At 38.8% G+C, this 25,116-nt stretch overlaps 1 protein-coding gene across 3 annotated transcripts in view; it reads left to right on the forward strand.

Annotated features, from left to right (window-relative positions):
- Nucleotides 1-25,116, forward strand: part of ARHGAP24 (Rho GTPase activating protein 24) — a 2,476,452-nt gene that overhangs the window by 1,011,312 nt on the left and 1,440,024 nt on the right. For all 3 annotated transcript variants that reach the window (XM_044058912.1, XM_044058914.1, XM_044058911.1), the window contains exon 3: nt 12,806-12,893. In XM_044058912.1, the coding sequence (XP_043914847.1) occupies nt 12,806-12,893 (88 nt within the window). The remainder of the gene's footprint in view (nt 1-12,805; nt 12,894-25,116) is intronic.

Consider the following 25,116-nt stretch of genomic DNA (forward strand, 5'->3'; position numbering starts at 1 on the left):
TAACCTTGAGGAACTTTGACAGAAATGGGTAAAAAGTGGAAGTATTCCATAACCTAATTAATTGTTTGAAATCTATTTGATAGGTAGCTGTGAAACCATGAGAAAGATGGGTAGTTGGATCCAAGTAAGAACAATTTGAGTAGACATTTCTGGTGGGATACAATGTCAAATGATTTTGATGTCAAGAAAAACAGATGAAACTAAATTGTCAGTGTCCTGTGAGGAGTGACTCGGATAACAAAACCTGTGGTAATGTGCTGTGATCTAAAACCATACTTCTTTGGACAGAGGTGCTTGTTATCAGTGAGATGTTTAACAGACTGAATTTGAATACATTTTCTGAGTATTTTCAATAGAGAAGATAGAATGGCAAAAGGATTCTGCCTTTATGCAATTATTTAATAAGTGATTTTTTCATAACTATCTGGGACATAATTTTCTTGGATTAATCTATTAACTGCAGTGGAAAGAGGGTAAGCTGGGGAGTCTGATGGCATTCTGATATATTCAGTGGTGAAATTATCAGTGGTAAGAATAAGTTTAAGCTTAAGAAATGATTTTTAATACTAGTGGTTGGAGCTGGATTGAAAAAAAGTAGTCTAATTTGTTGGGATGGGATTTGAAGGTTGTTGGGATGGGATTTGAAGGTTGTTGGATTAGGGACCACTAACATGACAGGTCACAGATTAGAATAAGTGAGTACTGATTTGATTTGCAATGCTGTCTGCAAGGCTTTAGGTTGGTTAGAGATGCCAAAGTGAGGTTACCAGGATTCATTAGACTATATATAGATTACCAGAATAGCTCTTATGATAGGTTTCTTGTGGAATGGGGTAGTAGGCTTCCTTATCAGACCTAACATGGTGTTTAGCTTTTTTTCAGAGTTGTTAAAGTGCTGAAGGTTAGACAGGTTTTTCTTCTAGAACCATGCGTGCCAAGCTTTGTCTCTTTGTCTTATTAGTTGTTTTGTAGTTCTTGGTAGCCAAGGGGTAGAACTGAATTTGATGTTTTTACATCAAAGAGGTGATTGTTGATTTAGTATACTAAGAAAGGTATTGATGAAATCTGCTACAACATCTTCCAATGGAAGTGTTTTTAATATACTCCAATTACATTTTCTTAGAGGGGTTATGAGGGTGTCTTTGCTAAACCTAGAGAGATTGTGCTATACATTATAGTGGTGTTTCTGGGGGTATATTAGGGTAACCATTTTACAAAGGTTGAAAGCTGCCTGCTCAGTGCATCTGGCAAGGTACCAGAAGTGATGACATTACTTGAGTCAGATGTGAAAGCCTACCTAGTCAAGGATAGATACTGTACCTTAATAATAAGTTGGGTGAAATCATGCAAGTTGAAGACATGCAGGGATGAGTTTGTATTGATAGCAAGCCAGTTAGCCAATTAATATTTAGGTCCCCTAGAATAATGATTTCCTGACTGATGTTTATAGTTATCCAGGATAGGGTGCATTCTACAACAGAGATGTTATTATCTCTGGGGATTTAAAAAACAACTATGCTGATGCATTTTATGGTCATTAATTTTTAGGAGAAAGAATAGTAATTCAATATTGCTGAACAGTAGGGGATAAGGGAATATGGGGGGGGGTTTAACTGAGTTATGGTGGGTTATTGTTACACCACCCTCTTTTTTTAAGATCTATATAGTCTCAAGATAGTTAAAGCTTGCAGTCAAGAGTCATTTTTTTGTTATATCTGGCCTGAGCCAGGTATCAGCCATAACTAAGCATTAGGGGAGTGGAGCACTATCCAAACATGTTGTACAGGAAGTAGGAGACATCGACAGCTATGTTCATCTGGGTTATTTGTATGATGCAGTGAGTCAGAAGGTGTGTATTTATGGGAAGGACAAGGTTTAGGGTGTCTGTCCCTGGTTAGCACTACAGAAGAAGCGATGAACAGGCAGAAGACACCTGGATATATGTCTTATGTTTTATACATAGTTTTAGGATACTGCATTTAGTGAGTTAGTAGGAATGTCTCTGAACATAATTGAACATCTGGAAAAGATGTGGAGACAGAGTACTGTGTCTGTCCTGAGTGTGGATGAGGTGTATATTAGTATGAGGTGCATAGTTTATGAACACATAAGAGTATTAGGTTATAAGATGTGCAGACAATATAAGTGGGATAGTGACAAGGGTACTGATGAGTAGAAGAGTGATTGTCATGGCAAGGACTGTGTAGAGTTGTTTGATGGAAGGGAGAAGATTGTAATAGAGCAGGAATGGGAGGAGCAGGTGGAAGCAAAAATAGGTATTGCTAAAATTATGTTAGTAACAGTAGGCAAAAGGGGGTATTAAATAGTTTGTAAGTGGTTATTAAGCTTGGTAGATTTTTGTAGGAATATTATAAGTATGAGAGGAGTATTTGATGAAGCCAGTGTTTCATGGCGAAAGTAGTCAGGAGAAGGTAATGCAGAGGAGTTAAAAAGGTAGAGAGTAGTATGACAGAAGGAGAGACAGAGCAGGAAGATGCTACATGATGAAACACAATGTTATAAAAATGTGATTGGTTGCTGTTAGGAGAGGCACCAGATGAGAGTGTAAACATACTAGATGGAGAATACAACTGTATGAAAGATATAAATGGGCACTGTCAGGGGAGGGAGGTTTATGTGAAGAAAGTGTAACTGGTTAAAAGTAAATTATTGGGGAGATAATGAATAAATGTGGAGGGGGGAGGGTACGACTTGGGGTAGGTTAAAGCATGAGAGTGAATTGACAGTGGGCAGAGTGAGTCCAAACCATCCAGACCTGTTTTTGTAATGAAAAATAATCTGCAACATTAAATGAAATGAGGCGCAGAAGATGCAGTGCTAGTACATGGCAGACATGGGGCATCATACCACCAGAAGGGTAAAGAAGAGCAGGTAGTAGTGGGATATATTGTTGTGGCATAGCATAGACAAATAGGTGAGTGAGGGTTGACTACAGAATAAGTGATAGAGGTTGGGTTGAGGGGAGAGAAAATGGTGACCTGGAAGAGAGAACCAGGAAAGGACATGTAAGAAAATAGCAACCTTTAGAATGCAAGCAGTCTGAGTGCTTAAAGAAGGATAGAGAAAATATGCATAATAGAGAAGTTAGGGAAAGAAAAGAAATCAAGAATTGCAACAGAGTGCTGATAGAAGTTAACCCTCCATGAATAGGTCTTTGGAAGCTAATGATTTAGCTAAAGGCTATGCTTGCAGTTATGTAAATACTCTTTATAGATATCTTAAGTTTTCTTTCTTTTATTTATCTCTGTCCATATGCTAGCTGCTACTACAGAGCTCTCTGAGATATTAAGCTTTGCACTAATAACTGTGTTGGCAATGCTCAGCCATTCTTAACATCACTAGTTATTTGGTGGACTGAAGTGAGCATACAATGTTATCAAAGGAGACTTCAGTGGCACTATGGTTATACAAACAGACACTGCAAATTTAGTTGTCCCGGTCCCCTTCAATAAAACATGTGACACCAAAATGACATTTCACAACCTTTATTAACTTCCAACATCACTTTATTGCATCAATTAAATGTTAATCATAACACATATAAACTTGTAAGCATAACCTGTAAAATCCTTGTAACAATTCAGGGCAGCATACCCCGCTCACCCTGCCTGAATAAGCAGTGTCCATACCACCGCTAACATATTCTTATTAATCAAAGCAGCATCCTACCACTTGCTTTCAACTCCTAAACTCCTTGCATCAACACCCAACACCAAGACTGGGAACAGAAGAGGGACAGGCCTGCCCCTCTTCTCTGCCCAACAGCCTGACCTCAGGCCGTTCCACCTCTCCTAAGAAAGATCTTTCACCAAACATTCTAAAAATAAACTTAAATGTTAAAAAATAAATCTAAATCAAACTCATTCAAGTGCACTCCATCAGTTCTAAACCAAACCTGGTCCTTGTCATAAAAATCCTTATGGTCTACTGTATGCATATGCAAAGCAACCAACTGCCATGCCAGCCTACAGTTAATAAACCATTGTGCCCACTCCAATGGCATAAAACTAGTGGCATTCCTTCAACATAAACCCGGTACTATCTCCAATCATATAATGCACATGCCTAGATATAACCTCTGCAACCTAATCAAATCTTCCCTTTTCATTTACACCAACTGCTTCTTATGAATTATTAGAAAGTCATCATCAGTCAAGTGTACCACCACCAAATTTTCCCTTATCATTTACACCAACTGCTTCTTATGAATTATTAGAAAGTCATCACCAGCCAAAAGTACCACCAATATATGAGGAAGCCCCACCTGTGACCAGATTAATGCAACTTCATCCATAAGCTAATTCCACCTAAGACCTCTAAAACCATGCCACCTGGCTGTCCACCCCAACTGAAGCAAATCCAGTTCTTTGCTATCCATCCTAACAGCAGCCCTCTTCACCACCCAATGAATATATGAATGGCCAATAATGACAGTCTCCTTCCCTGGAATACAAGAAAAAAATAATTAATACTCAATTGAATCTATTACCTAATATAAGATAAAAAGGCATTTGAAGACCACCTCCCCACTCTCTGAATGACCTCAAATGATCACCCTCCCATGCTAAATCCAAAGCCCTACAAATATGAAAAGAATGAGAAGAAAACCTCTCTCATGGAAAACTCACACAAGACAAAACTCTTCTGATTAGATATAGAAACTGATTACCCATTACCACCTTACCCCCACTCAACAAAAAAACAAATCCTGAGGGCACCCCACATGAGTCCTCATCAGTCTCTCAGCCCAACCTACCGGGCACAAGACATCACTCCTACCTTTCCCAAGAACTATCTGTGTTCACTTCCCTAAATTATCTGTTTTAGACCTATGTAACCAAATATGCACTGCCCCTGGGAGAACCATGAAATCCCTCCAAACTAATGAACCTAACAGTTCTGACACCCTAAATGTTCTAAAATACATCCAAAATACAACTTTACCCACAAAACATAATCCACTGAATTACCAACCACCTAAACTAAACTCTTCAATAAAACTTTCAAAACCTCTCTTGTCAAAGGCCAGCACATATCCATATAAGCAACAGCTACTCTACCTCATCCTCTCAACATCTGCACCACTGTCCTGGACTTTGTGAAATAATACAAGTCAGCAACCAGTGCAAGTATACTAATTGCTGCCAGATCCACCTTGACTGACTGCACAGCCTTACCCTGTCACCTAAGCCTGAGCCAAGTATTGCAATAATAGTTCTTCTAACCAAATCCCTTTCATCCTGAGGCAACTGTAAAATAAAGTTATCAGATATCATATAATGCCCTACCATGTGCCATCCTGATAAATGCTGCCCATGAATGCTGTACCAACCACCTCATTACGTCAGCCAAAGATGCCATACCTTGTCTGGCAATACCATCGGCTCCCCCTCTACCCCTAAGACCAACTTTCAAAACCTGGAAAACTGAAATCGAGACAAACTGTCAGCAATCTCATTCTAAGCCCTGGCCACATGCACACCTGTGAAAGAAAAAATGTATTATCAAACTCTGCAAAGCCAACTTACATAAAACGAACAATAACAATTCAGACCTCACAGTCTTCATCTGCAAAGCTCGCACAACCGCCATATTGTCTGAATAAAATTTTCCCCTCTTTCTCCTCAACCATTCCTGTAAAACTACTGATGCAACCCAGATTGGCATTAGCTCCAAAAAGGCAACATCCCTTTCTACTCATCCCTCCAAACTGCCAGCCAACAAGCAATAAACCATTCCCCACCAAAATGCACCCATTCCAATACCCCCAGATGTGTCTGTAAACAATTGCAATTCCCCTTGACCAACCCAGTCTGTCTACTGAAGGGAAACACCATTAAATCTCCCCCAAAAGGATAACCAAAGAGCCAAATCAGCCCACACCAACTTATTAATCCTACCTCAATGATGTTTGCTCTTCCTCCCTTTAACAAGAATGCCACTGACCTACAAAACCTATGGCCCAGATGAACTACCCAATATGCAAAATTCAAAAACCCTAAAAGCTGCATATCCTCCCTGATCTGAACCTTATCTTTCGACACCACCCATTCAAACTTCTCCTTCAAACGGACCATCTTGTCTGCCGGTAAGCAAATCAACCCACGTTTTCCATCTACTAATAAACCCAAAAATTCCAATGCCTTAGCTGGGCCATTTGGAATTTTATGCATGGTTTGGAATGTTATACTTTAAAAAAAAAAACACCACACAGGGACTAAACAGAGCACTAAACAGAAACTGAAATACAAGGAATTCCATGAATTTCAGTTCCTGTTTAGTGCTCTGTGTAGTGCCTGTGTGGTGTTTTTTTTGTGGTTTATTGTTTTACCACGATCAGTTGGGACGTTTTTTGGGGGGGTTAATTTTATACCTTTGATTACCTTCTTGGATTTTATTTTACATATCTTGGATTTTACAGAACTCTGTGTGAAGTGTTTGTCAACTTTGGAACTCATTAAATGTACTTTTAAGCTGTTCATGGTTAAGGGCACTGGTTGATTTTTCGACTTGTATAAATTCATACTACATACAATCATACAATGGTGTATAAATTGTATATTATATTGAAGGAATAATATCACAAAATTTCAACTGATGGTAGAAAATAAAGTCCTTTTGTAACAAGTTTTATATGCACAGAGAATTAATGGAAAGATCTGAGAAAAAATAAATGGTTAAACAATGAATAAATACGGACAGTATAATCCACACAAAGTAGTAAAGTTAGGCCCCTCACATTCCTAGTTTAATTTGTAATAATCCAATATTAAAAAAAAATGATGATGTTCATATACTTTGCTAAGCAGTTTTTTGGTGCAGAATAGCAAGCAAAAGAGACAAAACTCATCCAGTTGTGACGGCTAATGGACTATACTGGTGGTGACATTCCACACTGAGGCTATAAAATGCTGCAATTGTAAACATGGTAACAAAATAAGCATTACAGTTCATATCAGAAGACCTAATTCTTCCCACATGAAACTACACATGAATTCCAATTTAGTAAATCAATTTTATGAGAAATATATACATATGTTCCTCAACCTGCTGAAGTTATAAGGAGCAGACCAAACTCATGAGGCACAATCTGGACATTCTATAAGAATCAGGACAGTTCAGGTATGACTAACCCTTTCGCCTGCTCTTCTCCATAATGGTTAGCCCAAACCGCACATGAGCAGTGAATGACTGTTACTCACAGGCACCTCCAGCCTGTAAAGCAGTCACATTTGGAATTTCCTAAACACTGGGGAGAAACAACATTATGGCCCAACCTAATCCCGGACTCACCAAACTGCGAAAAACCAGGGAACCCCATGCACAGCACTGCATCCCTATTTCCTCTTCCCCTCCAAAAGACTGTCACAATCACTAGTTAAGCATCCAAAACACAGAAAGCAGGCCCCGGCTATGCAATGAGACACACTCTGACTGACCCCATCCCCATGCTGGCAGCCACCCCATCACCAACAGCTGTGAATCTGACTATTACAAAGGAAAATTGCCCCAAACAGCAGTCCTGCCATGACCATCTGTCTTCCTCTTCTTTCTCTTTTCTCGCTCTTTTTTTTTTTTTTATTTATGCACAAACCTGAACCAATCCCAAAAACGTATCCATACCCCTGTCATCCCTCACAAACCCACCATGCCCTTCCTGCACAAAACAAAAGAGTAGATAGGCTCTATATAAAAATCTGCCTAAGCAACAGAGACCTCCAAAGCAGACACCCAAGCAACCGCTACCCCAAAACAAAACACGTGCAACACATAGCTCACAAAGCCAGTGTGGCGAACAGTCACAGCCCTTAAGGCTAAACAACACACCTGATACACTTGTAATAGGTGACTCTATTGTCAGGCACACTGAAGTCCCGCTCACCAGGCTGAACAAGGAGAAGGTCACGGTGAGCTGCCTGATGGGTGCTAGGATCCGCCACATAACACAAGCACTCAGGTCACTTCAAGGCAAGTACAAATATGACTCAGTCATTGTCCATGCTGTTGTGAATGACCTGAGATGTACCTCTCTGGACTACATGAAAAGAGACATAGAGGAGCTATCTGAGCATGTAGCCCAGACCAGTATGACCCTGACCTTGAGTAGCATCTTACCCTCACCAAGAATGATGCCACAATATGAAGACAAGATGATCAGTTTCAACAATTGGGTTAAGTATTGGTGTCATTCAAAGGGGATCCAATGCCTCTTGCTGGCCGTATAGTGCCTTTTTTAGGCAAGGTTCAAATGACAAATTCACCACCGTAACAGGAACAGGCAAGCAAAAACTGAGGGTAATGCTACTCAATGCTAGAAGTCTAAATCTCAAAATGCACTCCCTTGAGGCACTCCTTAAAATGGAGAACATCGATATCTGTGCAGTGACTGAGACATGGTTCAAGGTTCCAGACAGCACCCCTGCATTACCAGGCTATAACTCATACCACACTTTTCAGCTTCCTGCCTTGACCGGAACACCAAAGGCGGAGGTGTGTCCATATTCATTAAGGATATCCGCACCTCCAAGCTAGTTGCTCAGCATAATGCATCCGAGGTTATCCAAGTGCAACTAATGCTGGGCAAAACTGCAATCTAAATTTTGGCTTGCTACAGATCTCCCACCATGCCCCAGGATTTCCACTCCTCTTTTCTTGATATATTGGAAAATATTAGAGTTCAACCAAACATCCTAATAATGGGTGATTTCAAGTACCCCACCATTAACTGGAAAAACTACTCATGTGCCAACTGCTTCACTCAACTCTTTCTGGAATCCATAAATTCCATTGCCCTGGATCAGCATATCTACACCCCCACCAGAGGCAACAATATCCTAGACCTAGTCATTACCAACACGAGTGACCGGTGTTCCACACCTGAAGTCAGCTCCTTATTGGTCAGATCCAACTATAAGCTAATCATCCTAGATATTCACATCTCACACCCACCCCCCATTAAGGAAACCACAGTAAAAAATTTCTCCAAAGCCATCTTCATGCTTCTTAAGACAGAAGTGGTGAACTTCATGACACCCATGCAGATGGATAATGCAGTTATGACTGCTGAATCCTACACAAATGCACTCTATAAGCACTTACACGAGTGCATTGATCGTGCTATCCCAAACATAACCAAGATGCTATCCTCCAAAAAAAGGAAGCCAATCTGGTGGTCCCCTGCCATAAACAAACTCTACAAGAGAAGGAAGAAACTGTTGCAAAAGAGAGTAAAATCCCATGAGTGGAGGAGCTCCCTGGTCAGCTTCAGTAAGAAGCTGAGATCCCTTATAAGATCCTCCAAAGCTAGCTATGAAAACAAAATCACCACTGATTCTGGGGACAACCACAAAGCATTCTATAGCTATGTCAAGAATTTCAGAATCTCAGTGGCAACACCCATATCTGCTCTGAGTTACAGCACAACAGCACAAAAATTACAGAACCAATTGATATTGCCAACATCCTGGCAGATAGTGCTATCTTTACCCCCTCTCACCCCCTAAAGGGTCCATATCTATGCAGAAAGAATGCAAGAGTCCCTGTAATCACAGCTACGCAGGTAAAAGCTGCACTCTCACAGCATCCATGGGACCAGACAACATCCCAGGTTGCATTTTACATGAACTTCAGAATGAACTGGCTCCCCGACTAAGCACCATGTTCAGTCATAGCCTCACATCAGGCTTTATGACCACTGAATGGTGCACAGCAACAGTTATCCCACTCCACAAAGGGGGAGCCACCACTGATCCCGGGAACTATCGCCCTATTAGCCTGAAGAGCCTGGTCTGTAACGCCATAAAACATATCATCATGGAACTCATAAACAAAGACATTGGTAATCTCCAAACTCTGGACCCCACCCAGTCTGGGTTTGTGAAAGGCAGATCATGCCTTCTGAACCTGATTGGCTTCTTTGAGGCAGTCACCAAAGCCGTAGAAAAGGGTAAGGTGGTTCACACAGCCTATTTTGACCTCGCCAAGGCTTTCAACACCATCCTCCATTCTGGAATTATAGCTAAACTCACTAAACTAGGTATAAATCCCTATGGCAATGGATGGGTTGCCAACTGGCTCACTGACAGAACTCACACTGTAAAAGTTGCAGACTCCAAATCTGACTTCAAACCAGTGACAAGTGGAGTACCACAGGATTCAGTCCTGGAACCTCTCCTGTTTGGTATCTACTTCTCTGAAGTACAGGCTAATACAGAAGGCATTTGGCTAATGAAGTTCACAGATGACTGCAAACTAGGAGCCATAGTCGAGTCCCCAAATGATGTGGACATCCTACAGAAGGGCCTCACTGAGACAGATGTCTGGTGTCAGAGCCACAGCTTCAAGCTCAATGCCAAAAAGTGCATTGTCATCCCCAATGGTAAAAACTCTGTACTCATGAACTACGACATAGGTGGCAGTCTACTTAATGCCGAATGTGTGATAAGAGACCTTGGGACTCAGGTGGACAGTAGTCTGTCCTTTGATAATCACATAATCACAGTAGTCAGGAAATCCTTCTATGTGGCACACCTCATCACAAAAGGGTTCTCATCCAGGAAAAAAAAGGTCATCATTCCCCTCTACTCAGCACTCATTAGACCCATTATAGAGTACAATGCCCTTTTTGGAATGTACCTCACAAGATATCTGCAGCAGCTGGAAAGGCCACAGAAGTACCTCACAAAGAGGATTACTGGCCTCAAACAGATGCCCTACACTGACTGTCTCAAAAAACTCCAGCTTTACTCCGTAGCATATCACCTACTCCGAGGTGATCTCTTCCTAACATACAAAGTTAAGTCAAACCCGGAGCTGTTGGATATGCTACACCTAAAGAAATCCCAATCCCTCTGAGCTACTTGCTCTAGGGACCTAAACCTTGTCACTACAATAAACAGGACATGCTGGAGGGATAGATTCCTGTCCCAGAGACTTCCCATACTCTGGAACAAACTACCAATCTATGTCAAGCAAAGTTCCTCATTAGCACTCTTCAAGAAAAATGGTGGATGGAAATAGGTGGATGGAAATAGGAAATATACCCCGGGGATCACTTCTATGGCTCTGCTCGACAGGAGTACAGGAAAATTACTTTCTTGGGTGGCATAAACCAGGGAATCTTGTTGGCTAGGCTTACGTAGACCCTTGGGCCAATAGCCTAGTACCTACCTATGAACCTACCTATGAACCCGCATGCGCTCACACGGGTACCTATTACTTCACCGACAAGTCAAAACAGCGACACTCACATGTTCGACTCCACATCATCGACACTTCATAATATCGACATTTCAGGTAAGCGATCTTCCCCTCACAGGACCCATGGTAGCACTCATTTCTGTCTTTTAACGCGTAAGGTTTACGTCATGCTTCAAAATGTACCCTGACAGCGTTGTCCTTACCTTCTTAATAGTGAAACGAGTGCTACCATGGGTCCTGTGAGGGGGAAGATCGCTTACCTGAAACGTCAATGTTATGAAGTGTCGATGATGTGGAGTCGAACATGTGAGTGTCGCTGTTTTGACTTGTCGGTGAAGTAATAGGTACCCGCTCTCACACACACACACACACACACACACACACACACACACACACACACACACACACACACACACACAATTCTACTCAGACCCTATTCCATTATAAGATTACTCTCCACCTCCTCCATGCACACTACACTTATCCAAGGCCTACCTGTCCACTGGGTTACCTACAGGTCATCTCAGAGGTAAGCTTCTATAACAAGATCATGCCTAAATATGATTCCCCTTCCCAGTTACACTAACATAAAACCCCAAAGTCCCACCCTGCATCTACCTTACTTCCTCTAAACTTCACCTTAATAAATTAACCCTTCCCTTCCCAAATACTAATCAACCTCCCTTTACTTCTCAGCATTAATCTGTTACCCCAACAACCCTCCCTCCTTATCCCCATTTAACTCCCTCTAACCCCTAAACTAAAGATGTTCCTAGACAAATTGCTTTGTTCCCAAACCTCATTTAGTGGATAGTAAAGCTGGAGGCTGCTGTAATGGGATACATGACAGACATCGGTGCGCACACACACACACACACACACACACACACACACACACACACACACACACACACACACACACACACACACACAAACATGCTTGTGCATTAATATATCAAAAAAGCATACAGTCTGTCACTTAAGTACTGGTCTCACATCTTTGACTTCTGTATCTGTCAAATGAGCAACAAGGACTGACATAGACATTCTTCCAGTAACATTAAAGGCTGTCTTCCATAAGTACATATTTAGTATTAGAATGTTGCACTTAGGATGGAACCAGCAGCAAACTTTTGAGGCAAATCAAATTAATGTACAAACAGCAGTCTGACAGGATAGTAGGCCTCAGATGTCTACAAGGTTTGAGTAACTTTTCCTGTTCCTAAAGTGAGTCTGTGTGCTACCGTGTGGACACTTGGACAGCTATCACTTCTACTTTCTTACTTCACAACCAGTAGAAAAGTATACTAATTAAAGAAGACGTAGTCACAGTACAATTTGTCTCCTAAAAGGGTATATTGTCATTTGTTTTTGTTGTTCAAATTGACTATGTCAGTGAATGAAATGAGTTAGATTACAGTATCCCCATGCAGACAGAATGCCTGCATGTATGTGATGGCGGTGTGATGCTCTGTTGTAACTCACTGTTGCTGTATTCCTGACTATAGATTTAAGACTGGGCACATTGCTTCTAGGACAGACTGAATTCACAAATTAATACGCTGTCTACATTTTGTGTTTCTAGGGTGTAATTGTCCTGCCTGGCAACAAAGTGGTGGATCATCCATGCAACGGCGAAGACCCTGGAAAATTCCTGTTTGAAGTTGTCCCAGGTCAGACTGTCATATTATAATTTTCTATCCCTGCAAAGAATGGTCAGTGCCAAAATTAGAAAACAAATACATTTTAATGTATGTGTAGTATGTTGTTGCAGTCTTTCTAGAACATACTAAGAGGCTGTGGTGTGCAGATATAGGACAAGTAGCATGTACTGTGTATTTGTTACCAGGCTATGAGTGTTTGGATTTGTTATGTTCAGATGCTTACAGCTGGGCAGCCACAGAATGCATGGCTAAATGTTAATTGATGCAGCTGGAATGGAGAAAGGTCAGTTTGATTTAATATGCACAGTTCCTCCTCTAGGGAGTTTACGCATATATTGTGCAGCTTCATATAATATGGAAAAATGATCTTTCTGCTGCTTGGGAAGAATGTGAGCTGAAGCTAAATAATCCAATTAACTCCTGAAGGCTGCACAATGTTGGTTTTGGCAATACGTTAGTTTGTAGATTAGCATTACATAACAGTTAGCTGTTGGCCTGAAATGAAACTGTTAAACCATAACAAATGGCCATACCATAGAGTGAAATCTGATTATTAATGCTGGGATGTCAACCTCGTAAAGTGCAGGTGATATCTCTTCCCAGGTTAGACTCATGGAAAGTAAATGAGACAGAGCAAAATGCTTTTTTTTGTAATACCATTAACCAATAATCAGGGAATATTTTGGATGTCATTTTACTTCTATATAGACATGCAGATTGTGAAATACCGGAGATGTTGCTTAGGCTATGTATGGAGAGAGAATAATAAAACTGTATGATACAGTCTCCTCAGTTTTTGCCTCATGCTTGTGGTTTGCAGAGAACGTCATAAAGTGTCCATCATACCCAAAAATATATATAGACATGATAGAATGCAGCTATCATCACCCAATGGTTGCATGCATGTGCATTCAGCACCATAATGTGTTACATAATGCAGTATAGGTACGTGTTTGCCTAAATGCCCTTGTCAATAGAAATGTCCAGTCTCAGCAGGAGGATGTATTTTGTGTGCCCTTTGGCTAGTTATAGATATTGTAGGGGACCTATATTATATTCCTAATGGTGAGAGTGGTGTGTGACTAACTACTGAAGGTACAAATGTAAACACTCTCATACCAAAAGTGTTTCTGTATTATTATCATTATTATGATTATCATTATTATTATGATTATGATTATGAGTATTATTATTATTATTATGATTATGATTATGAGTATTATTATTATGATTATGATTATGAGTATTATTATTATTATGATTATGGCTAATAGTATGATGATGATTATTATTATTAGCATATGATTATTATTATGATTGTGATTATTATGATAATGTTTATGATTATGATTATTAGTATTAGTATTATTATTGTGATTATTATTATTATTATTATTATTATTATTATTATTATTATTATTACTATTACTATTATTATTAGTATTTCATCTGTGCATGTCACTGCCATTGACATAGATCCATGTTTCACTATGGCATGCAATTGTATTTAAAGCAAAGAACACAAATAAAACTATTCAGTCTTATCAGTCCATATTAGTTATACTGCCAATCAGATTTTGGCTTCTCTGCTTTATATCTATGCCCTTGCAATAACCACTTTGTTTACTGACAGTAGTATTATTCCATCCACATTATACTTACTCCTCTGCAATGTATCTAACTCTACTACCACTGTTACCCCTGCATTTTTAGGGAGCACTCTCTAGTTAATTCATTCACTCAGAGTTACACAGTAGGTAAATTAAGGCTGAGGAAATCATATCCTTGACTACCCAGTTATGCTCATTAGTGGCTTACAGCCATATTCATCTGTGCTACCAGCCAGGCTATACCCCTACCTATTTCCTGACAAGCAGTGCACCTTTGGCCTCTTATGTTTATTTTACGACTCTCCTATCTTCCTCCATTTTCTTTGTGGCTCTACAGTCCCTCCCCCCACACACACACATAGACACTCAGATGACACACACACACACACACACACACACACACACACACACACACACACACATACACACACACACACACACACACACACACACACACACACTGTTAATTGAGCCAGGGGTAACCAGAACACATATGGTACCACATTACCTCTCTGCTTTGTTCACCTTCATATTCCAATAGATTGCGGTTTGACATATGCCCTGTATTTGCCTCCTATAAGATCCCTCACATCTCATTTGTGGAAGACTTCCCGTGAGTTGCACATTTTTATAATACTTGTCTTATTTCTAAGTATGAGAAGTATTGTGTTGTCCATCAGTTCTGCGTTTTTAACAAAAAATTAAGCATGTGCATTCAGTTCAGTATTTTATTTTTTTAATTTATATCTATGTTCCTTATCCTAGCATTGTTTAGCAGCACTAATGCCATGATTATAAAATCAAATTATTTTGTGTAATACACACATGAGGAATTACGGTTAACCTTTGATGGTAGAAATAAGACATTATTATTTCCCACCTTTGCATTACCCCTGAAAGTTTGTTCTTGCAATTGACATCTGAGTTGCATTTTAATTTAATAACAATGATTTGTTTTGTACCGGGGAGGGGTTACTTTAATTAGAAAGCTGATTTGTGAAATAGCCAAGCACTACTTACAAATAACTGAAAATTTATTTTAAATGAATTTTAATGCATTTAAACTTGGTTCACAGTGTTAGAAGATGCACATAACACAGCAAGTATTCTGGACATTTTGCATGCTTGATTCATAATGGGGTCTGGTATCAAGAATGCATTGCTACCATACAGTAGTATTTTATGAAGTGCTTTGAAGGCTTTCTTTAATGCTCCTCTGCTCTGTTTGGATAGCTCAGAAGGAATAACAGTGATGCATTGTGATTGTCTGTGCCTCTTCTGAGGAATGAATGTATATGCCAGAATTAGTACTTCTATTCCAGGCCATTTTTGTAATCTCTGTTAATGTTCACTGACTGCCCATAGTTTCATTCCATTTCTTGCCACTTTAGGTTAAACAATGGTTCGAGAAAGTGCTTAAAAGCAAGGAGTAGAGTACTAGAGTACATGTAGCAGAGACTGTGGAATATCTGTACTGTAAAGCAGACCAGTGCGTGTGCATATGTGTGTCTGTGTGTCTTTAATTTATATGGAATGGTTCCTGCTTATGCCTTCTTATTTGTTGTAATACCACTGCTCAATAATATTTAGGGATCATTACATACTCTTGCACAACAGACAAATTTCATTCCAGAAAATCTCTAAGAAATGTTTTCATGGTCATACCCAACCACTGATTGGTTGATTAATTAGCCACATGGCATACTGTAGCAAGTAATGTACACTACAATTATATGAATAAAGAAAAGAATATATATTTCTCAGAATAATATGACACTGACTAAATACTGAGATGAATAAAATATGGTGAATTTATAGGGACTGGAAACAGTTGGGAATTTATTAATGTCAGAAGTTACAGCATTCTGATAAGAGGGAACTTATATGCTATGTATATTTGAACACAATATAAGCACATGGTTTTGATTCAACACCATGCAGAAACAAATAGCATAGTAATATTGAAACAATAAAAAAGTAAATTTTTGAATGTTGAAATAAGTTTATTAAATATATTTTGGTGAACTAAAAATTATGTGAAAGAAAAAGAATTAAGTTTCTTCTGGCTGAAAAAAATGAATAAAACTTGGTAAATGCTGTTTCAAAGAAGAATCAGACTTTGTGAACTGCAAATTGTGGATGATTAAACATACAGTCAAAAGTGACAGACAGTAGTTTCAAAACAAAAATATTTTCTATACCCTTTATAAAACCTGTGAAGGAGTGTGGAATCATTTTACCAATATTACTGAATACAAATTTCTGGGGAGGTTTTTTAAAATGTTTGTGGCTACGTAAGCAAATAAGAAGGTGATTTACTCAGCCATTTAGGGTGGAAACTATGGGCGGCCACGGTGGTGCAGTGGTTAGCATTGCCACCTCACAGCAAGAGGTTCTTCGGTTCGATTATCGGCTGGGGTGCCTTTTGTGTGGAGTCTGCATGTCCTCCCTGTGGTTGCGTGGGTTTCCACCGGGTGCTCCGGTTTCCTCCCAAAGACATGCAGTAGGTGGATTGGACACTCTAAACTGGCCCTAGGTGTGAGTGTGTGTGTGTGTGTGTGTGTGTGTGTGTGTGTGTGTGTGTGCCTTCTGTGGAAGGCTGGGAGCCGGGCTGGCAACTCCACACTGTAAAAGTCCACTGCCAATTATGAGCGGACAGATGATCCACTGTGGCGACCCCTAACCAGGAAAAATCCAGAAGAAGAAGAACATTTAGGGTGAAAACTATCTTATTTTTATAATTTCAGAACAAGGGAGTTCTTGAAATTGCAGATTATAAATGTAAGCAGGTTGTTTATGGGTCCTTTTATATACACACAGTGGATATAAAATGTGTACATACCCCTGTTAAAATGCCAGGTTTTTGTGATATACAAAAATGAGACCACACTAAATAATTTCAAAACTTTTCCCACCTTTAATGTGACCTATAACCTTTACAATTCAATTGAAAAATAAACAAATCTGTTAGAGGAAAAATATAAAAAATAAAAAATGTACAAAAAGCTGGTTGCATAAGTGTGCACACCCTTAAACTGATACTTTGATGAAGCACCTTTTGATTTAATTACAGCATTCAGTCTTCTTGGGTAGGAGTCTATCAGCATGGCACATCTTGACTTGTCAATATTTGCCCACTGTTCCTTGCAAAAGTTCTCCAAATCTGTCAGATTGCGAGGGCATCTCTTGTGCACAGCCCTCTTCAGGTCACCCCGCAGATTTTCTATTGGATTTAAGTCTGGGCTCTGGCTGGGCCATTCCAAAATGTTAATTTTCTTCTGGTGAAGCAATTCTTTTGTTGATTTGGATGCATGCTTGGTGTCATTGTCATGTTGAAAGGTAAACTTCCTCTTCATTTTCAGCTTTCTAGCAGACGCCTGAAGGCTTTGGGCCAAAAGTGACTGGTATTTGGAACTGTTCATAATTCCCTCCACCTTGACTAAAGCCCCAGTTCCAGCTGAAGAAAAGCAACCACAAAGCATGATACTGCCAACACCATGCTTCACCGTGGGGATGGTATTCTTTTGGTTGTGCAAAGTGTTGTTTTTATGCCACACGTACCTTTTGGAATTGTGGCCAAAAAGTTCAACCTTGGTCTCATCAGACCATAACACATTTCCCACATGCTTTTGGGAGACAAGATTTATTGTTTTGCAAATTTTAGCCTGGCCTGGATGTTTTTCTGTGTAAGAAAAAGCTTCCGTCTTGCAACCCTACCCCATAGTCTAGACATATGGAGAATATGGGATATTGTCACATGTAGTACACAACCAGTACTTGCCAGAAATTCCTGCAGATCCTTCAGTGTTGCTATAGGTCTCTTGGCAGCCTCCCTAACCAGTTCTGGTCTTGTCTCTTCATCAGTCCAGGGCATCCAATTCTTTGCAACGTCACTGTTGTCCCATATTTTCTCCATTTTTTGATGACTGTCTTCACTGTGTTCCATGGTATATCCAATGCTGTGGACATTTTTGTACCCTTCTCCTGACTGATACCTTTCAACAATGAGATCCTTTGATGCTTTGTAAGCTCTCTGCAAACCATGGCTGTTGCTGTAGCAGGTAACTGAGTAAATGTCAGGAAAATCCTACTAGGACAGCTGAACTTTATTTGGGGTTAATTAGAGTCTCTTTAATTGATGGCAGATGTGTACCCAAGAAGATTGAATGCTGTAATTAAATCAAAAAGTTAGTTAGTTTAACGGTGTGCACACTTATGCAACCAGCTTATTGCACATTTTTTATTTTTTATATTTTTCCCCTAACAGATTTGTTTTCTTTTCAATTGAATTGTACAAGTTATAGGTCACATTAAAGGTGGGAAAAGTTTTTAAATGATTTATTGTGGTCTCATTTTTTATATCACAAAAATCTGGCATTTAGCAGGGGTGTATACACTTTTTATATCCCTGTATATATATATATATATATATATATATATATATATATATATATATATATATATATATATGAATATGCATTTAGCCAGATATAGATAGCTACACGTATGTATGTATATATAATTTAGATGTATATGTATATATATAAATATATACTTTGTAGTCATTTTGTCTTTTTACCAAGTTTTATGGTGCTATTAAGAATGAATAATGCAGGTCTGTGTGCTGGTAAAAAGAAATGCATTTTTTTACCTTAAAGCTCCAATTCTTGCGTCTTTATAGTCATTCCCAGATATGGACTCAGACTTTGTAGTTGTTGAATGTTTCCCCTTGTACTTCCTCTGTGGTCACCATAAATATCACTCTGAACTCTATGCTATCCCCCGACCCATTAATCATTAAAGCCACTGCTTATCAAATATATCTGTTCATATGTAAGTATTAATACAGCCAATCTAAATGTAATCATGTGTATTATCAAGCATTCCTTATTCATCACCTGCATTTTCCTGATTCCTTCCATCCAACCTCTTCTGCCTACTTCTCTGTCTTTCTACACAGATAATTTCTCTTCCTCCTCCCTTCATCTGCTTTATCTTCTTCTTAACTAATGATATCTGCTCATTAGCTGTTTTATGCTGATTTTTCACTCATCTAGTGGGACAAACTTTGTAAAACAATTGCTACAGACAGCATTGTGTTTCTCGTTTACTCACTGCTGTCTTTTGAAAACAACTATGGCAAATCTCAAAGCAGAAGAATTAGAGGAAACCTCTGCAAAAGTATTCCAGAGAACAAGTAGCAGGATCTGGATTTAAGGGACATATTCTGGTCTTTGACATGTAAAGTACAGAGAACTGTAAAGTATCAGCAAAATAAACCTAATATTTTCATAGCGATACAGTCCTCATGCTTGAAAAATCTACAGCTGGTCTGAAGGAGGTAAACCATCATGAGTGAGGGTGACACCCTTTAGAAGCTCCTTAGTACATAGGTTCATAGGTTCATAGGTGTGTACAAGGCTAATGGCCCTGGAGCCTTTATAAGCCTAGCCTATAGGATTACCCTGGCATCATGCCACCCAACTTTCATTTGCAGTGCCTCTGTCAAGTAGAGCCACTGGAGTGATCCCCAGGGCGAATTTTCTATTTCCCATCCACTCATCAAGATTTCTCTTGAAGAGGGCCAGTGAGGTGCTCTGTTTGACATGTACGGGAAGTCTATTCCATAGCATGGACAGTCTCTGGGTTATGAACCTGTCTCTCCAGCACCTTCTGTTGATTGTGGTAATGAGGTGTGTGGTGTGGAGGGACTGGGATTAAAAGTCAATGGCTTTGAACATAATACCCCGTCTACCTTCACACATTTATTTACTAGTTCCTTTGTCTTTTCAGCTTGTCATAACACTAACTATGGTTCTTCCAAATTACCAGAAACATCTCTCTATTTCACCTACAAATCTACATGTGCATGCTACACGCAGGCACAAGTGTGAGCATGCACTCAGACACATACACTCACACAAAAATACACACACGCACACACACATATATACGTACACACACATATACACGTACACAAACACACATACCCTTACACAAAAATGTACACACACACAAATGCACACACTGACACACACACACACCCAGTCACCCACCCCCACAAACACTCTCACACACACACACACACACACACACACACACACACACACACACACACACACACACACACACACACACACACACACACACACACACACACACTCCTGAAACAGTCAGTAAGTTTATGAGTTTGGTTTGATCCCCCTCTGATTTTCTCTGGCGACCTTAAGAGTCTGGAAGCTAAGATCTTAATTGCAGACCAATTTTCGAAGGTTTTGCCCTAGACAGTGATTTCACTGGCTATATTTACTAGTTATAAATATGGACCCTAAAACAGTTTTGACATAGTTTAATGAAATTTGTAGAGGATTGTTCTACAGTCTAAAAAATAACACTCAATTTTTGTTCCTGTCTTCAAAGGCAAAGAAACAGTTGTATTTCAGTAGGCCTAAACATATTTATATCATTGTTTGCATGTCTAACATTTAAAAAGACGTAAGAATTTCACTCAGTTTTGTGCAGACATCTAATGTAACAAAACTCACTAATAGCAAAACGAAATAAGGAGGTGGTAGAATACTAAGTTTGGCTTTAATGCACTATAACACTTTTAATAGAAATTTAATACACGGTTAAAATAAAAGAAACATTTGCTTTTAGGTTTAAAGTGCCCCAGTAGTTCATCAGGCAGAAAAGAATGCTTTACCAACCTGGTCATTGTTTTGTACCATGAATAGTCACTTTATGTTCTAAAGCTACCCTTTCTTGTAATGGGTTGTAGTACATGAATACTATGACAGCCATAAATTTATGGCAGATCTATTGTTTACTGCCAGCAGCAAAATTAACAGAAATGTGTCCAGCTGTCTTGGGATACTAATGTTATACATGCAAGAGCACTGCAACACCATCAGCATGTCAAGTCAGAAAACAAGAGCTTAGTCTCAAGGAGAATAAAGGGGATGCAGACTGTCTCACAGTATTCTCCTGTGAAGTATTGTAGGTAAACTGCATATGTGACTCTCATGCCATTGATAATATGTACCTTCCACTAGTGGGAAGATCAATGCCACTAGATTTTCTCATTGTAATATAACTAATTTACCTTTCTTCCTCAGTCATTTTTGAGGAGTCAGAAATGTCACTGAATTGTTTCCAGCCATGGCTATATACCAGTGAGGAGAATTGGACACTGAAAAACAGAAAATGATTGCTAGATGTAGAACAAACCGGAAATGAATTGGCATTCTATGAAGAAATCATTTTATTGCTAGCCTGGGATAAAGATCTTGGCATGGCTTTCGCCAAGAAAAAATGTGCTTTATAACTGTTAGGAGTGCTCATCATACCTCTCAACTGTTCAGATTTTTACAGAATGTCTAGATTTTTGCTTTATATATTTTATCCGTTTCTCATAAAATTTTGGTAAATCACCGGTTAATTTTTGAGGACTGAATTCAAAAAATAATAACAGACGTTTCACTTTCAGACTTCATGCACTTAGAAAATTCATGCTAAGACAAAAACTTTTATTCTATCAACTTTCTAAGTTTGTAAGAGCAATATTTAAACATTTTCCCCATCCGTAGGTCTTTGCCCCCCCCCCACCGTTTCTCATGGCTATGTCCAGATTTCTATTCTAAGAGGTTGAGAGGTATGTCATCAACTCACTGGTTACAGATAGTTTCATAATATAGGCCAACAACATGAGGACTGTGAAAAAGTGCAAGTATCATATTATAGGTTGTGCAATAAAATGTGCATAAAATCATTTTGTACAATATAAGAGCGTGTCTTCTGATTTAGTTATGATCTTGTGAGAAACAAAATAGTTGTATTGCAAGTCGGGATGAAATGTAAGAAATTGCAAAGAGTCACAGGTTTGCACTTTGCATTGCAGTAACAGCACCTTTCTTTGTTGCTGTCCACATTTTCAACATGAAACTTCCTGCAGTAATATTACATGATTATACTCCATTAAATGGACCATCAGCACTACATCAGTTTTCTGCAGTTTTATTCCAAGTACTCAACAAAACACTTTAGTGGCACTGCTTGATTGGGTGCTGTGCTTGTATAGTTCACAGCACATACGTACCTTTCACTGTTGCAGGGTAATGTAACAGAGCTCTTTAGCTATAGTGCCTATCCAGACAAGCATGGTTGAGGTCTATTTTTGTTTAATCAGTTTTTTATGGTACTTCATCTTTGTTAATCACTCTAATGTTCAGACAGTATACAAAGACAGGTATGGACTATGTAAGTGCACAATGGTGTATATCGTCAATGAATCCCCGGACCTGTTTTTAGTTCATATAATGTAGAAATACAACAATGATATCATTTTAATATATACTGCATTTCTCATTTAGAAATAAGAAAAAAAAATCATAAGAAAATATATGTTGTGAATTGAATGCTATAAAACTAAGCAGCCTAGAGACTAAGTATGACTACTTATTATCTTATTAGTCAAAGAACTGTATCTTGGAAATAGTTTTATGTTTTCTATGAAAACTAAGAGGAAGTATGTCAGTCAGCCATCGATTGCTCAGCTGTCATTTTTAAATTTACAGATGTGCACACCTTCATTTTTACATTTTATGTGTTATTTAATAGATGTCTATAACATATTCCCAGTAACACAAAATATCACTTTTCTAGAAAACTGTGTATGATTTTCCATTCTGTCATAATATAGATCAGCAAATAGATGTTGTCTCATGCATTGTATTAAGTACCCTGAACACAAGTCATATGTGCAACACTTAAATAAAACAAATACATTAGAACTTTGAAGACTGTCTGAAAACACTTGTCAAAGTCTGCTTTCACAACCTACATACAAGAAAATATCTCAGACTTGTTTTGGCAGTCATTAATAAATGTTTTGATATGAATTATAAAAGGGCAGTTAAAGAAACACTGATCCATGCATCTCATCTTTGAAATTGGTTAAATAAACGTTAGTGAGGGGATTTTTGGTAGTGTGATATTGCAACCACTTTTGTGGAGAAATACACCTAGTTTTAGTTCTGCTATAATGCCAGCTCAATACAGATCTCTTTTGACACTGCATGTCCATCCTGAATGGAAACCATATATCCATCTCTTAAATAAACTGAATATGATGGAAAACCTGTTGCACTCAAGTGCCACTTCTAGACTGCATCTGGTACATGTATAGAGGTAATGTCCCTAATACTGCTTGACATTTCTTAGGAAACATTTCAGAAAATTATATTTTACCACTCACAAACACATTCTACTTCAAATTTTCATTCCATCATCTGCCTCAGTGCTGAAGTTGACTGGGCTATTTCACATTTATCAGTAAAATGAATTTTTGAGGGCATATATTTTTCCAGTGACAGAATAACACTTTTTATAGAGAAATGGATGTAAATGTTACAAACTTTAGTCTTGATTTAATCCCAACTCAGTATAGGTATGTTTTGATAATGACTTATTGCTGTTTCCAAAATGAATGATGAAAAATGAAATTCCTGAATGCAACTCCTTCATCCCAACCAAACAAACCTGACCTTCCCAATTCCTCTGAAAATGTTGCACTGCAATAAAGTCACTGGAGTAAGGTAAACCTATATTATTCTGCACCCCAGTGTGAAGGGTGTTGATACCAGCCACAGCAGTATTACGTACACAATTACATAATTAAGTACACCATCTCAGAGAAAGAGCAGTTTGAACAATTTTAGCAGAAGTAAATATTTTTTCTTTATCCAAGTGACTGGCATCTTAGAGTAAACATACAATGAAATTATCTGAGTAATCGTGACTCCAACTGTCTAACACTAGAGTGTATTACTTAATCCATTGTATAAATGAATTTCTCCTAATTTGGTTTTCATCCATTATTTTCATTTCATATTGTATGTTCCTTGACCTTTCTATTATTGTACTTTGTATATAATGTGATGTTTGTTTACTGTACATTTGGAACATTTCTCCCTGGACTTCCAACTAAATGGGTACCGCCCTAGTCAGACTATCCTGGCAAACAAATGGCAACTAACTAACTAATAAATAAATAAAACTCAAACACTTACAACAATCTCTAAAGAAATAATTGTATTCGCTGTCATCCACTGGAGTCATATCATTGTCTTACATACATGGGGTCTATATTAGAACATTGAAGTTTCACAACTTTGAATGTCCTAATATTGACCCCTATTCAGTGAACGCTGAAAATAGCGAAGCTGCAGAACACCAAATTTCTTCCTAGGGAAGGAATTCGGTTGGCTGTTCCTGTGGCTTCGCTATTTTTAGCAGTGTGGTGGAAAGTTATGGGTTGGGATCAGGTAAGTGTGCGAATGTGTGGACGTGAGGGTTAGGGCGTGGGGTAGGTGAGTTAGGGCGCGGGTGAGGTGAGTGTGCGATAGTGACGGACCTTAAGGTTAGGGTTTGGGTTAAGGTAAGTGGATAGCTAGTGGTCTTTGTACAGTTTAATGTAGGGTTATATGTAGGATTTTAGGTGTATGTATGCGGATTGTTGTTTGTTTGGTGTGCTTGTGTTGAGTGTATGTGTGTCAGAACAACAAATGTTTTCCCTGGGAAAAAATTTGCTGTTCTGCATGTTCGATATTTTCAGCGTTCCC

The sequence above is a fragment of the Protopterus annectens genome, chromosome 17.part0, assembly GCF_019279795.1.
Source record: "Protopterus annectens isolate FY-2018-M chromosome 17.part0, PAN1.0, whole genome shotgun sequence".
Taxonomy (NCBI): domain Eukaryota; kingdom Metazoa; phylum Chordata; order Ceratodontiformes; family Protopteridae; genus Protopterus; species Protopterus annectens.